This window comes from Acartia tonsa, chromosome 5 (genome assembly GCF_053477335.1).
Source record: "Acartia tonsa isolate MP-2025a chromosome 5, ASM5347733v1, whole genome shotgun sequence".
Lineage (NCBI taxonomy): Eukaryota > Metazoa > Arthropoda > Copepoda > Calanoida > Acartiidae > Acartia > Acartia tonsa.
The window spans coordinates 47,082,997-47,099,348 of NC_137264.1; the positions used below are offsets into that span (position 1 = coordinate 47,082,997).

At 33.9% G+C, this 16,352-nt stretch overlaps 1 protein-coding gene across 2 annotated transcripts in view; it reads right to left on the reverse strand.

Moving 5' to 3' along the window:
• LOC145319679 (START domain-containing protein 10-like) overlaps nt 1–16,352 on the reverse strand; it is a 48,470-nt gene that overhangs the window by 3,918 nt on the left and 28,200 nt on the right. For both annotated transcript variants that reach the window (XM_080161966.1, XM_080161965.1), the window contains 4 exons: nt 4,197–4,294; nt 2,192–2,237; nt 909–993; nt 95–133 (listed from right to left, as the gene is read on the reverse strand). In XM_080161966.1, coding sequence (XP_080018092.1) covers nt 95–133; nt 909–993; nt 2,192–2,237; nt 4,197–4,294 — 268 coding nt within the window. The remainder of the gene's footprint in view (nt 1–94; nt 134–908; nt 994–2,191; nt 2,238–4,196; nt 4,295–16,352) is intronic.

Consider the following 16,352-nt stretch of genomic DNA (forward strand, 5'->3'; position numbering starts at 1 on the left):
TCCCCTCTCACAAATATAGAACATACTATTTCATTAAAACTTTTTTATTTCCAGCGTTAAATGGCCACAGTCTTTGGTATAAAAAAAGACTTACCTAATTCACAACCTTTTCCATTTGGAGATATCAAGAACCCTGAAATAAAATATAAATTATTTGAAACTCACGAAACCTATTCAAAACAATAATCACGAAACCTTTGTAAAATTTGTCTATTATTATTTTTCCTTTCTTTTTGGAAGCGAAGCTACTATATAATTCACTAATTACTAAGTACGTCCGCAGACCAAAATTGAATGAACAAATAGACAGATTTTCCTCATCGTGTTTTCTTTAGCCATGTGCTCAGTGTGCATAATGGGTGTCCCATAGTGTAGTGGTTAGCGCACTACGCTGTGGTTGGGAGAAACCGAGTTCAAGTCCCCACATAGACTTTGCACTTGGTTGACAAATGCTGTCGCAATTTGTCAGATTATGATCACGCAATCCTTCCCTAAGATGCCCTAGGGTTGTAAGGGGGGAGATTTGTAGGAAGTTAGGATTCTACAAATCAAGCAGCTCTAACCATGCTTTCCCTCATCCATGCTCCTCGTATGAGAGTGCCATTAATTAGGGTGGCTTAATATGGAACACCTGCCAAAACTCTAGGCCAGGGTGATGTAATAATTGAGTAGCTTCCACGAGAATTGCGGGTCAGCTTGTAATGTAACGTAGAATACAATCAGCTGTGCGCGAAGCTTACCAATCTAAGATTGGCCAAAGGATTCTCACTTCCAGTCTCCGTGTGCATCTGAGTCCTAACTTCAGAGAATCATGGCTACAACTACAACAACAACGTGTGCATAATTCAATTAGTTGTAAGACTTTTTATGCCACTTTTAAGTATGTGCAGGCATGTTTTCTTTCATACCTGTTAGAAAAGAAGTTCCCCTGACAAATCCATGTTTCCTAGGACAACTTTTATGGAACACGCTGTGGTTTATTATATAATACTCCTGCACAAATACATATTATTATTTTTATCTTATTTTCAAACTCGAAATTTGTGCAAACGGGTTATAAAACTTTGGGTATCAGAATAATTTACAGTCCAATGTAATTGTCTGCCTTTCCCTGCCTTATAAGCTATGGTTACATCTTGAAGTTAATATTTATCTATAATACAAAGTAGAATGATATCTGTCCGTCCGTCCGTCCCTTAGGATCTCGGTAACCACTGAACCGATTAGATTCTACTCTTCAGGGAATATACCTACTGGTCCTATGGTGGTTTCAGGCTATTTTCTATTTTTTTATTTTATTTTTTTACCTTATGCGGCAAACCTAGGATAGGGCCGGTGAAGCCGCTAGTAATATATAAATGTTTATTCCAATTATAATATTCAATACGTCATGAGTATATTATTTATTTATAGAAATATTATGTTAATATATTCATCAACTTATTACTCACCTCATCAAGCACAAGTAGAGGCAGGTATCTAAAGGGATAAGACAATTGTTGATAAAATTATATTTATCCTTATTGATGATACACAAAATTGACCCTTCTGTAGATTGCAATTAGTGGTTGAATGAAACGTTTGGACACTCAACTTAATGAACGAACCAATCACCAAGATTTGCAAATTTTACTATACATCCAATCAATGCAAAGAATAAAAGGAAATCAGTTTTGAATTCAGGGCTCGGCAGCCGCGCGTCAACCGCGACCAAGCCTCAAATAAAAACCAGTGTGTATGCTTTTTTAATTTTTTGGGTCAGGTTTAGACCTTCAGCGGTTCCAGGACAAACGCAGGAGTCCCAAACGTCGCAGTAGAAAAAGTCAGGAGTGATAAATAGTAATTTAAGTAAATATTTCTATATTATATGAATACTCAAATAAGCCCCCCCGCAGGGGTTAGGCATTTAAAAACCTAAAATATGGTTTAAGATAGGTTAGATTAGGTTAAGTGTGCACTCCTGCGTTTGTCTACTCCGACTTTTGGGACTCCTGCGTTTGCCCCAGGACCCTTAAAGCTATTTTTTTTTAAATTGCAAAAGATTGATTTTCCTGAGGCTAACAGGCGGCGAACTCGCGGCTGCCGAGCCCTGATAACTAGTTTTGGGGTGGTTACCACAATCCTCCCAAGTAAAATCACTCCAAGAGAATTGTAATAGCCTCTAATGATAATAATATTAATAATAATATGCCTTTGGAGTTTGGAGCCAAGATCTCTGGAGGACAAAATCACGATTTCTAAAATAAAAAGAAATAATTAAATGTTATGTTACAATAATGCGAATTTTAGGATTAGAGAATTCAGCCCCCAGCAGATAAAAATTATTTCTAATAAAGCCGCTGACTGTCACAGTTGCTGCTTCGGCTGCTGAGCCATGGTATTTAATATCAGAGAGGGGGGACAATAAGCCCAAAGTTTTATAACAAAGTTTTCTTATTCGTTGGCTTAACAACTTTGGGGACTTTAGTGAATCTTAATTGATTTGTTTATTTAATTGATGGTTCAAACTTCTTATCTTACGCTACAGAAGGGGGTAATTTTGTGTTTCATCATTGGAATGTTTTTTAATTTATCGGCCATTGTCTTATCCATTTAGATCACTGATTTAATGTACACTGTATAGAGATAAAACTTTTTGAACATGCAATGCTTAAATATATCTATTTTATAGGTTTTATGATCAATTTATAATTATCCATTAAATAAAGCGGAATTGAACGCAGGACTTAAAATTATATTCATTTCTTTTCTTAATCAGCGATCTGCTATCGGAGCCATCAAAATTAATCCCAAAAGTTTCCATTTTTCTGTTGACGCTTCTGGTTGAATGAAATGAATGTCCACTAGGGATCTAAAGGGATGAGACAATGTTTGATGAATTGATGTACATATCCAGTGATGATACACAAAATTACTTAATAAAATTAGTAGTTGAAACGATTGAACTATCAAAACACAGTAACGTCCCAAAAGTTGCTATGCCAACTAATAAGAAAACATTATTATAAAACTTTGGGGACTAGTGTAATAAACAGCCCAATGTCCCTGAATATTGAATGAATGGACACCCTGTATTGTGGTAGTAATAAAATTAGATAGATGCAGGTCACATGGCTCCCCCGGGAACTAAATAGGACACTGGATATAATAAATTAGTGGATACCATGTTTTACACGTAGTGAGTGACGTCATTAAAACAATGCTAAAATATCTAAGGACAAATATATCCAAAAGAATCACAACAACATAGATTTCCAACGACTTGTAATTGTTGCAATCAGCGTTTCGGAGCCGTTTGATTTTGGTGCGGCTCCGGCTCCAGCTCCGACTCCGACTTAAAATCAAGAAAAACTCCCATAAAAAAATATTTTTTATTTTTGACTGGTTGCAATAAATTTTTAAGTATTTAAGTTTTGTTTTATCCAATTTCAAATATCCAATGTAACAGATAGAAATGAAATTGTCCCAAGAGACCTCAAAATAGACAATGAAAGAAAGAAAAAAGAAAATTTATAGAAAGCATATATAAGAAAAAAAACAAGGATGACAAAATCCATAAGTAGCGATGTCTAAAAAAGTTATTTATAGAGCATTTTACAGTCGTAAAAAAAACAATTAAAATCACGAAACCTTTTTAATAAAATAGGTTTTGAGTCATACAAAAAATGTAAAGACTAGGCCATGGGAAAATTACAGCAGCCTATCATAAAGAGCAGTTGAGATAACCCATAGCATTACGGACGGACAGATGGACATTTGGATTTACTGCAGTTCATGGTAAAATATTGCATGCAATATTTCCAAAAATCTATGAATTTTTAAGCCTGCTAGCTGCAAAACGACTGAACGTACAGATCATACCCGCACACCATAAGAAGGCCTACAAATAATCTGGAATAGCCAAGATCCAATTATGCACAGGGAAAGCTTCACTGAAGAAAAAACGCGTAAAATAGGTTTTTTTTTCGCATTTCTCTGCACTGCGAGATAATTATGCATTATTGATTTATGGCTATTCCAGATTATATGTAGGCCTTCTTATGCCGGGCATGATCTGTACGTTCAGTCGTTTGGCAGCTGGCAGCCTTTAAAATTCATAGATTTTTGTAAATATTGCTCACCAGCAATATTTTACCGTGAACTGCAGTAGATTTTATTTGGGGGGGGGGGGGGGCAATGATAAGATAGATAGATACCTGACAGGGGCAGGACACTTGATTGAATAATAGGAGACATCATTGTTAGGATTTAAACAGCCCAGATCTGCACTTTCTAACATATGCTTGTCCCATATCTAAAAATAAAAATTCATAAAAAAAATAACGAAACCTCTCATATGTTTAATGGAAAGAAAACGAAGTAGCGGGTTTCGTCATATATTCACAATAACTTTTGATTGGTAATTTTAGGTTATGTTAGTTAGATGTTAATGATTGCCCCGCAGGGTTAGAGCTACGGTGAAAATAGGACAAAACCCGCTACGTCGTTTCTTTCTATGATCCATAAGTTTTAATCTTTATTTGTTTGTATGGTGACTGACAGACCGTCGGACCAAGTAATTTATATTCTGAATATTCTCTGATACAGGGTATCTGCTTTTTAAAAATCAGCTGTTTACCTTGAACAGTAGTCGAGAAATTCATGTTTTAGCCATTAAGTTTTTTAAAGACTCACAGACATTTAAGATAAAGAAATAGCAGAAATAAAAGTAAAAAAAAAACAATTAAGAATAACTTAAATATGAATATAACACCTTAATATAAAAGGAATTGTTGGCAGATATTGTCAATAAATCAATGTATATCACATTTCTATTGATTTTTTAGCATTTTAAAGAGGAAAAAAGATATTTCTTCAGAGAATTTTCCTTTTTTGGTGTGCCGGCCTTGTAAGGAAAAACATAAAACAATTTTAAGGTATTCAGCTTTTTTACAATTATGATCTTAAAATCCTCATACTAAAGTAACAGGATGTCTGTGTGTCTGTGTATCTGTGTGTCTGTGTATCTGTGTGTCTGTGTATCTGTGTGTCTGTACCGAAGGATCTCGCTAACCGCTGAACCGACCGGGTTCTCCTTAACAGGGTAGCTTCTCATAGGTCCCGGGAAGGTTTATAACTATTTTTTTGGGGGGTTAGACACCCCCAACCCCCCTAAAAAATGAAAAATTCCCCCCCTCAAAAAAAAAAAATTTTTAATTTTTTTTTTAACTAAAATTAAAAATGAAAGGGGAGGCATCCCCACCCCCCAAAAAAAAATAACCCCCCCCAAAAATTTTTCTTTTAAAATTTAAAATAAGAAATTGGGTTATTAAATTTGACTCTCTTCTCCTCAAGTGCCCCCTAGAGGCCTCTAGGGGCGTAGCCGCTAGTTTTTCTTAAAGTAATATTAAATGTTATCTATATCTTAATAATTTTATTCTTTGTAACAGAGTTCAGTAAGGCAAATATGTTGATTGCTGAGTATTTAAGTTGCTTTAATTCTTTATTATTTTCTTGACATAAAAGTAACATTATATTATCATTACTTCATTGCTGTATTGAGAAAAGAAAAAGATGACAACATCCGTAGATAGGGAAGCAAAAAAACATGGATTGACAAACACACTAAGTGCAGATGTTCAGTGATCATGACCAACGGACCAAAGTTGTAAAACAAACTAATACTCAAAGGTTTACTCAAAGGTTTACAAACACGTTCTGTCATTCGTTGGCTTAGATGTTTTGTATACTTTTATTAGATCTTGATTGACTGATTTATCAATTTATCGGCCATTGTCATATCACTTAAGTAAACTTAAATCTACTGAGATCCCAGTGAACCATGTGGGTTTTATAACCATAAAGTATATGATGTCACTCTTTTTATTCACGGTATTAAAAGTGATTATCTTAGAAATTAAATATAGATAGTAGAGACCAATTAGACCAATAGGAACACAATGTAGGAACAATTGGACCAATAGTAACACAGTGAAGGAACAATTGGACCAATAGTAACACAGTGTAAAAACAATTGGACCAATAATAACACAGTAAAGGAACAATTGGACCAATAGGAACACAGTTAGGGAACAATTGGACCAATATTAACACAGTTAGGGAACAATTAGACCAATAGTAACACAGTGTAGAAACAAATGGACCAATAGTAACACAGTAAAGGAACATTTTGACTAATAGGAACACAGTAAGGGAACAATTGGACCAATAGTAACACAGTGTAGGAACAATTGGACTAATAGTAACACAGTGTAGGAACAATTGGACCAATAGTAACACAGTAAAGGAACAATTGGACCAATAGGAACACAGAATAGGAACAATTGAAACAATAGGAACAATTAGACCAATAGGAACACAGTGTAGGAACAATTAGACCAATAGGAACACAGAATAGGAACAATTGAACTAATAGGAACACCCCTAGTTGCGGTATAAGGGAGATTGTTTTTTACCTAATAATGAGGTGTACTGTATAATACCAACAAACCCTTTAATCCCAGGCTCTTCTGAGGAAGGTGTCATTCATTATGGTGACTTAATCTGGGACACCTGCCATTCTTAAAAGTGATTCCAGGAGTCTCAGGTCCAAACTCTAAGAACCATGGCTAATCAATTAATCAATCAAAGAACAATTTGGCCTCGTTATTAGTTAGAAAGTGAACAGATTTTAGTAAAAAAGGCAGTTGTTTTTTAAATTCAAATACACTGTTAAAAATAATTTTTTTATTTAGTATCAAATGATACTCTGGAGAGTATTGGACCCGACAGTACGCTACAGCTATATAATTAATATATAACACTATGTAATACTATATAACACAATAATTGTTACGATACAGAATAATAACATTTTTTAGTATCGATTGATACGCTCTAGGGTAATAAAGAATACGCTGTAGAAAAGTATATTAAAATAGTACTATTTTATACGTTGTAGGGTATCGGAAAATACGCTAATGAAATGTATATAAATTTAGTACTACTTTATACGCTCTAAGGCACTGGAGAATACGCTACACAGAAATGTTTATAAATTTAGTACTATTTCATACGCTCTAGGGCATTGGAGAATACGGTACAGAAATGTGTATTATTATATAGTATAATTTCCTATGTTCTAGCATAAAAATCAATACGATGCAGAATAGTTAATTAGTAGCGAAGCTACTCTATAATTCACAATGTCGGTCCGTCGGTCCGTCCGTCTGTCCGTCCGTCCGTCCGTCCCCGTCTGTCCGTCCGTCCGTCCGTAATTAATGAATTGGGGGAAATGTGATTTTCTCGGCTCCTACAAAAGATAGAAAGCTGAAATTTTTTGACAACATTCCCAACATTAAGGAGCACAATTATAAAACATCAATGGCGGTCGGACTGCTTTTTAGCAGGTTTTAGGCTATTTTTTATATTTTCCAAATTTTCCCCATAACTTTGGTGTTTATGGTCCGATTTTCAAAATTTTTTCAGTTAAAGATATCAAAATTAAATTTCCCGTCATTTGAAGAAAACAACAAAGACGGTCAGACTGCCTTTTTGCAGGTTTTTGGCTATTTTTATATTTTTCACATTTTTTTTCCCATATCTTTGGTGTTTATGGTCCGATTTTCGAAATTTTTTCAGTTAAAGATATCAAAATTAAATTACCTGTCGTTTGAAGAAGACAACAATGATAGTCAGACTGCCCGTTTGCAGGTTTTTGGCTATTTTTACATGTTTGACGTATTTCCCCATATCTTTGGTGTTTATTAAAACTTTTTTGCATTAACAGTTTTAAAATATTTTTTCCCATTGTTATGTGCATCTAGTTTGCAATTTACTTTAACCGTCTTCATCATACAAAATAAAACAAGGTTTCCTGTTTTTTCTCCAATAAATTTATTCTTGATTTTAATAAATACACTTTAAATCTACTTCTACGTATTCCCATCCACAATTTTTGTGCTTCGCTGCTTATGGATGTTGTCATCCTTGTTATTTTAGTAATAATTCCTACCTTCTAGTTTATAAATTACTAGCGGCTACGCCCCCTAGAAGCCTCTAGAGGCACTTAATGTAGGAGGGGGAAAAGTGGACTTAAATTTTAAATTTGAGTCTCAAAAGAGTATTAAAAATATTTTTTGGGAAGGAGGGGGATGAAGACACCCTCCCCAAAAATAGTTTAAAACCTTCACAGGACCCATAAGAAGCTTCACTGTAAAGGAAAACAATATCGGTTCAGCGGTTAGCGAGATCCTTCGGGACAGACAAAAAAACGCTTACTACTTTATATATTAAGATGGTTGGTCTGTCCGTACGTCCGTCCGTCCTTACGGATAGCTTTTTAGGCATGTTAGAATTGAATTATCAATTTTAAACTTTGCTTGATGACTCCTATAGTATTTAGGTACCATTTTTTGTAATCATTATCGGAATGTCCGTACGTCCATTTAAATATGTTGATTTCTTTCCTTTTATAGCAACAAATTTTTATATGATCTAATTATCCAATCGGTCTGATTTTTAAAAGCGAAGCTTTTCTATAATCAGGGTCGGTCCGTCCGTACGTCCGTCCGTAACGGATAGCTTTTTTCGTTTATTTAGACATGTTAGAATTGACCTATCGATTTTAAATTTTGCGTGGTGATTCCTTAGTAGTTAGGAAAGATTTAGAAAGCCTAGCAACTCTATAATCATTGCCATAATGACCGTACGTCAATTTTAAACATGTTGATTTCTTTACTTTTATAGCAACAAATTTTTATGTGATCTAATTATCCAATCGGTCTTATTTTTGGTATACTGATTCCTGGATCAACAAAGTATAATATAAGCGAAGCCACTTTTTTTTCAGGTGGTTCCCCTCAAAATACCAAGTGTTTCACGTTAAAATACATTCAGGATATCCCTGTAGGGTAAGGGTTCCCCGCAGGGGTCAATAATAAATAAAGAAAACTACATCCATGCTTATTTAAATTTTTAAATAAGGTGGGGGGTAAGGGTTTTACGGGTGCTCACTTGGTACTTTGACGAAAAGCACTTTTATTGATATTGTTTACCTGCTAACTGTTCTTGAATGAAAATGCCAATTGTTCCTGTGTAACCTAAAAAGAAAAAACACAAAGAATCTTTAGGCAAAAAAAAATGGACAAAAAATAAAATTAATTAGGTAGGTCTAACAGTTTAATTTAACGAGATATGGAGAGAGAGAAAAATGGCCGCAGGTTTACATATGTTCCTACTTGTTTAAGGTTTACTAACATTTGCCCTACACCTCACCCTCCTCCCCCTATTGAGATAATAAAATACTTATCTGAGGTCTGCTGAGGTCAGATTGCTGCCATATTATCATTCTTGATACCTTAAAAATATTTATATTAGGTAGTTATTTCTCGTATTATAAATGGCTTTCCGCGGATATAAAAATGTACAATGACTTCGGCACCTCGGGGCTAAAAAAACTGGTTTTAATCTTATGATCGTACATTTTTATATTCGTAGAAAACTGGATGTCATACGATGCTAGACATAGTTTTTTGTATGGATGAGAACCGGTTCTAATTCACCGGATTAGAATTCAAATTTTGATCTGAAATTTTGCATGAGTAATCCGTGATAGGTCTATTTTCCCTAAATTGAACAAAAAGTTGAAAAAGTAACGGCTGGCGGCTCAGCCGTTTAGCTATTTTTTGACTATTTTCAACGGAAATCCATCACGAAACCTATCTTTACATATTACTCTTTTCCGCTCCAAAACGTTTTCAAACGGTTCTAGCTGGTAGTTCCTGGTACTAGAAATCTATAAAATGTTTGTTTTGTATCATTTCAAATGATTAAAGGAAAAATATGTTTCAAAAATAGCCAAAAAACGGCTAAACGGCTGAGCTATTAGCCATTACTTTTTTAACTTTTTGTTCGATTTAGGGATAATAGACCTACCAAGGATTACTCATGCAAAATTTTAGATCAAAATTCGGATTCTAAGTGCCATTTATACATTGATTACGAGATGGTTGCATTGAACCCCCCCCCCCCTTTTTTTAAAAAGCCTTTTAAAATATTGCCATCCCTTATTAAAACAAAATTCCTAAATTGAAGCAAAATTAACAGAATTATGAGTTTCTGTTTTATATTGGAATTCTCGAAACATTGTGATCGTATTATAGACAGCTGTCCGCTGATATTTAAATAAAAAACTATAATATTAAAACCAGTTTTGTAAGCCACGAAAAGGCTTAATTTCTTTAGATAAAAAAAACTTGTATTGATTTTATTATTTTTATTATAATATTCATAGACAAGGGGGGGGGGGGGAAGTTTTGACACATTTGCGTAAACAGGAAGCATAGGCTTTATCTTTGGACTGAGAGGATAGGTTATTAGAGATAAAATCATCCTTATATAATGAATTTTCCCAAGTTTTAAGATTTTTTGGATAGGCCTCCAGGTTCCGGAGCTCCAGGCCTCCAGGTGGTTTCTGGACAGGTAAAAAAAATAAAAATTTCTTATTTGAAGAGTTAGAGGTGAGTTTATAAAACAAAATAAGCTTCTTTCACTGTATTATTTACATATTTAAAGAAAAAATTACAATCGGCCTCCAGGTTCAGGTGCTGCAGGCCTCCAGGTGGCCTCTGGACAGGTAAAAATTAAAATTTCTTATTTGAAGAGTTAGAGGTGAGTTTATAAAACAAAATAAGCTTCTTTCACTATATTATTTACATATTTAAAGAAAAAATTACAATCGGCCTCCAGGTGGCCTCTTGACAGGTAAAAATTTAAATTTCTTATTTGAAGAGTTAGAGGTGAGTTTATAAAACAAAATAAGCTTCTTTTAATATATTATTTACATATTTAAAGAAAAAGTTACAATCGGCCTCCAAGTTCAGGTGCTGCAGGCCTCCAGGTGGACTCTGGACAGGTAAAAAATTAAAATTTCTTATTTGAAGAGCTAGAGGTAAGTTTATAAAACAACATAAGCGTATTTTTAGATGTCATTTACACATTTGAAGAAAAAAAATACAATCAGTCTCCAGGTTCAGGTGCTGCAGGCCTCCAGGTGGCCTCTCGACAGGTAAAAAATTAAAATTTCTTATTTGAAGAGCTAGAGGTAAGTTTATAAAACAATATATGCGTATTTTTAAATGTTATTTGCATATTAAAAGAAAAAAATACCATCAGCCTCCAGGTTCAGGTGCTGCAGGCCTCCAGGTGGCCTCTGGAGAGGTAGAAAATTAAAATTTCTTATTTGAAGAGCTAGAGGTAAGTTTATAAAACAATATAAGCGTATTTTTAAATGTTATTTACACATTTGAAGAAGTAATTACAATCGGCCTTCAGGTTCAGGTGCTGCAGGCCTCCAGGTGGCCTCTGGACAGGTAAAAATTGTAAATTTCTTGTTTGAAGATCTAGAGTTAAGTTTATAAAACAATATAAGCGTATGTTTAGATGTTATTTGCATATTAAAAGAATAAATTACCATCAGCCTTCAGGTTCAGGTGCTGCAGGCCTCCAGGTGGCCTCTGGACAGGTAACACAAATAAAAATTTCTTATTTTAACAGTCAGAGGTAAGTTTATAAAACAACATAAGCTTCTTTCAATATATTATTTACATATTTAAAGAAAAAATTACAATCGGCCTCCAGGTTAAGGTGCTGCAGGCCTCCAGGTGGCCTCTGGACAGGTAAAAATTAAAATTTCTTATATGAAGAGTCAGAGGTAAGTTTATTAAACAAAATAAGCTTCTTTCACTATATTATTTACATATTTAAAGAAAAAATTACAATCGGCCTCAACAAGTAAGAAATTTAGATTTTTTACTTCTCCCAAGTCCACCTGTAGGCCATCAGCACCTGAATAATATGAAGATAACATTAAAAAAATATGCATAAGTTGTTTATAAGTTAACCCATAACTCTTCAAGTAAGAAATTTGATTTTTAACCTGTCCAGAGACCACCTGAAGGCATGCAGCACCTGAACCTGGAGGCCCATTTCATTTTTTTCTTAATATGTACAAAAAAAACATCCAAAGATGAGCTTATTTTGTTTAACAAATTTACCTCTAACTGTTGAAATAAGAAATTTTAATTTTTTACCTGTCCCGAGACCACCTGGAGGCCTTCAGTACATGAACCTGGATGATGATGGTAATTTTTTCTTCAATTATGCAAATAACATCTAAAAATACGCTTATATTGTTTTATAAACTTACCTCTAGCTCTTTAAATAAGAAATTTATACTTTTTACCTGTCCAAAGGCCACCTGGAGGCCTGCAGCACCTGAACCTGGAGGCCGATTGTAATTTTTTCTTTAAATATGTAAAAAATATATCAAAAGAAGCTTATATTGTTTTATAAATTTACCTCTAGCTCTTCAAATAAGAAATTTTAATTTTCTACTTGTCCAGAGGCCACCTGGAGGCCTGCAGCACCTGAACCTGGAGGCTGATGGTAATTTTTTCTTTTAATATGCAAATAACATCTAAAAATACGCTTATGTTGTTTTATAAACTTACCTCTAGCTCTTCAAATAAGAAATTTTAATTTTTTACCTGTCCAGAGGCCACCTGGAGGCCTACAGCACCTGAACCTGGAGGCCGATTGTAATTTTTTCTTTAAATATGTAAATAATATAGTGAAAGAAGCTTATTTTGTTTTATAAACTCACCTCTAACTCTTCAAATAAGAAATTTTAATTTTTACCTCTCCAGAGGCCACCTGGAGGCCTGCAGCACCTGAACCTGGAGGTCGATTGTAATTTTTTCTTTAAATATGTAAATAATATATTAAAAGAAGCTTATTTTGTTTTATAAACTCACCTCTAACTCTTCAAATAAGAAATTTTTATTTTTTTACCTGTCCAGAAACCACCTGGAGGCCTGGAGCTCCGGAACCTGGAGGCCTATCCAAAAAATCTTAAAACTTGGGAAAATTCATTATATAAGGATGATTTTATCTCTAATAACCTATCCTCTCAGTCCAAAGATAAAGCCTATGCTTCCTGTTTACGCAAATGTGTCAAAACTTCCCCCCCCCCCTTGTCTGTAATACGATAATTTAATGATTTGGCTGTGAACCGGTTCTAATCCAGTAGATATCAATCGGTTTCGAAGAGTAAGTATACCTGTATACTATTACTAAGTGCTTAAATTCAGTAGAGTCTTGCTTGTTTCGCCCACTACTTTGATGGGCATCCCAGGAATGTACATCGATAACGTCCTAAATAATAGAATAGTTATTATTTCTTGCAACGTATTATGAACAGCTTTCCGCGGATATAAAATGTACAATTATAAAATTAAAACCATTTTTTTTTGTCTCGAGACGCCAAAGACACTGGCTAAAAAATAGTGAATCATTCGAATCCAAAACTAGAATATGTATCTAATTAAAACTTACACGAATAAGCGAGAAATGGGATTTTTCTTAATATTTAATATTGCTAGGTGAAAACTTAAACTACATGGAGAAGAATTTGCGAGAAGCGCCTAATTTTAAAATACCTAAATAAACCTTTTTTTCAACTACAAAATTTTCTTACATTTGCACTTTCTAATTTTATTAAAGTTAAAAATGTATGAATATTGAAAAAATCATAAGCTATCAATGAAAATCTAATGAGAAAAAAAGGGGGACGGGGGGGGGGGGGTAAAATGTGGTGACTCGTGCTATGACATACCAGCAATTTTATTTTGGATGCTACTCCCTTAGTTTTAGAGATAATTGGGTAAAAATCTTTTGGGCTGGGTCACTTATAACCCCAAGTTTTGGTATCTTTCAAAAACAAGGCGGCGAGACCGCCGCTCCTGCCGTTCACCGCCATTTTCCGCCGCCGCCAAATTTTTTTTTATTGCATTTCTCGCCGAATTAGGCAATAAGGAATCATTTTAGGTAGGTCAGTAAAACATATTTGAATAAAAAATGGCGGCAGTACCGCCGCTCCCGCCGTCCACCCCCGTTTTCTGCCGCTAAATTTTTTTTATTGCCTCTCTCGCCAAATTAGGCAATTTGGAATCATTTAAGACCATGTTATTTTTTTTTCTTTCTTTCCCCTGATAATTTTTTTCAAATTCTCGTTTATCCAGATATATCTTAAATTTAGTGCTTCTCCTGTGCTTTTAAAGATATTGAAACAAAATCTTTTGAGGTAGGTCAGTAAAAAATATTTTTCAAATTCTCGTTTATACAGATATATCCAGTTTTCCGCCGCCGCCTAATAACAATTTTTTATTGCGTTTCTCGCCGAATTAGGCAATTTGAAATCATTTGAGAACATGTTATTTTTTTCAACAATTTTTCCCCTTACAAGCCATCCTGCAGCGACAGAAAACGCCGCCATTTTTTTATTTAAATATTTTTTACTGACCTACCTTAAAAGATTATGTTTCAATATCTGTAAAAGCAGAGGAGAGGCACTGAATTTAAGAAATGCAAAAAAAATTTTTGTCGGCTCCGGCGGAAAATGGCGGCGGGAGCGGCGCTACCGCTGCCATTTTTTATTTAAATATTTTTTACTGACCTACCTAAAAAGATTTAGTTTAAATATCTTTAAAAGCTTAGGAGAGGCACTGAATGTAAGATATACCTTGATAAACGAAAATTTGAAAAAGTCCCCTCCGCAGGGTTGGTTATAAGGGGAAATTTAAAAAAAAAATAACATAATCTCTAATGATTCCAAATTGCCTAATTCTTAACAAGAGAGGTATTTTTGGAACGAGGAATATACACAGAAAACGCCTATGTAAATTAGAAAAGCCGCAGAAATCATATTTGCAAGTTATTTGCAAAAATTTGCAATAATAACTTGCAAAATTAATTTCATGCTTTAAATGACCAATTTAGAAAAAATCTTTTAATGAAAGTTGTTTATCTATAAGTTTATAAGACAATAAATTTTTCCTCAGTATTACTTTTTTAGCCTGTTATATGAAAAAAGCTGTTTCTCACATTTTATGATAAAAAAGGTCTATAAACAAAAAATATGTTTTTTTCTTAATTAATCACAAAAATTGGCATAATATCTATCATCCTAAATGTTAAAATCAGATGTAGAATCCTTTTTAGAGCAAATATAGTGCAAAAAGTAACCAAGACATTTTTCCAAAGTATGAAAATCTAAAGAAAATAGTTCTTTTTGATTTTGATATACATATCAGATAAATGTATATAAAATTAGTGATCAAAAACTATAAAACAAGTTATAACTTTTTTCAATACTATCGTTGATAAAAAGGCACTTTTAGGTTTACTCATTACCAAAGTAGCACATAAAAACTCTTGATATTAAACAAAATAAATTCAAATAAACAATTAGGCGTTTTTTATAATGCAGTAGACCATTTTGTAGTTATTTTTTTTGACATTTATTTTGATTAATTACTCCATAGAAAGAGTTTTTCTGCACTACTTTGGTAATTCTTAAACCTAAAAGTTCAATTTAATTGATGACAGTGATGAAAAAACTTGTAACAAGTGTTATAGTTTTTATCACTAATTTTATATACACTGAGCTGATATGTATATAAAAAGCAAAAAGAACTATTTTCTTTAGATTTTCATACTTGGTTACTTTTTGCACTATATTGACTTTAAAATAGATTCTATATCTGATTTTAACATTTAGGATGATAGATTTATGCCAATTATTGTGTTTATCATAAAATGTAAAGAATCATAAAATGTAAGAAACTGCTTTTTTCAGGAATAAGGTGAAAATAGGAACACTAAAGAATTTTTTTTAGCCTTAAGTATGTTCTAAACTTATAGATAAACTCGAGAACCCTTATGGCTAGAGGGAACTAATTTTGGATTTAAACTTTTATGGGGCCAAAGTTACTTTTAAAATTCGACCCCCCCAAAAAAAATTTTTTTTGGGGGGGGCGGATGGATTTTACTATAGGGTGTTTCTCAGAAACAACTTGAGATAAATGGAGCAAACCTTAGGATAAATTTTTTGTAGGCCTATATTTGATTTTAGAATTATCATTCAAGACCCACCCACCCCCAAACCCCTAATTTAGGGGGGGGGGGGGCGGTTGGATTATACTATAGGGTGTTTCTCAGAAATGACTTGAGATAAATGGAGCAAACCATAGGATAAACCTTTTGTGGGCCTATATTTGATTATAGAATTATCATTGACCACCCATCCACCCACAAACCCCTAATTTAGGGGGGGGGGGGGCAGGTGGATTATACTATTGGGTGTTTCTCAGTAACCACTTGAGATAAATGGACCAAACCTTAGGATAAAACTTTTGTCTTTTGTTGGCATATAGTTGCTCTTAGAAATATTGTTGACCCACCACAAACCCTTAATTAAGGGGAGAAGGGGGGGGGCGGTTGGATTATACTATTGGGTGTTTCTCAGTAACCAC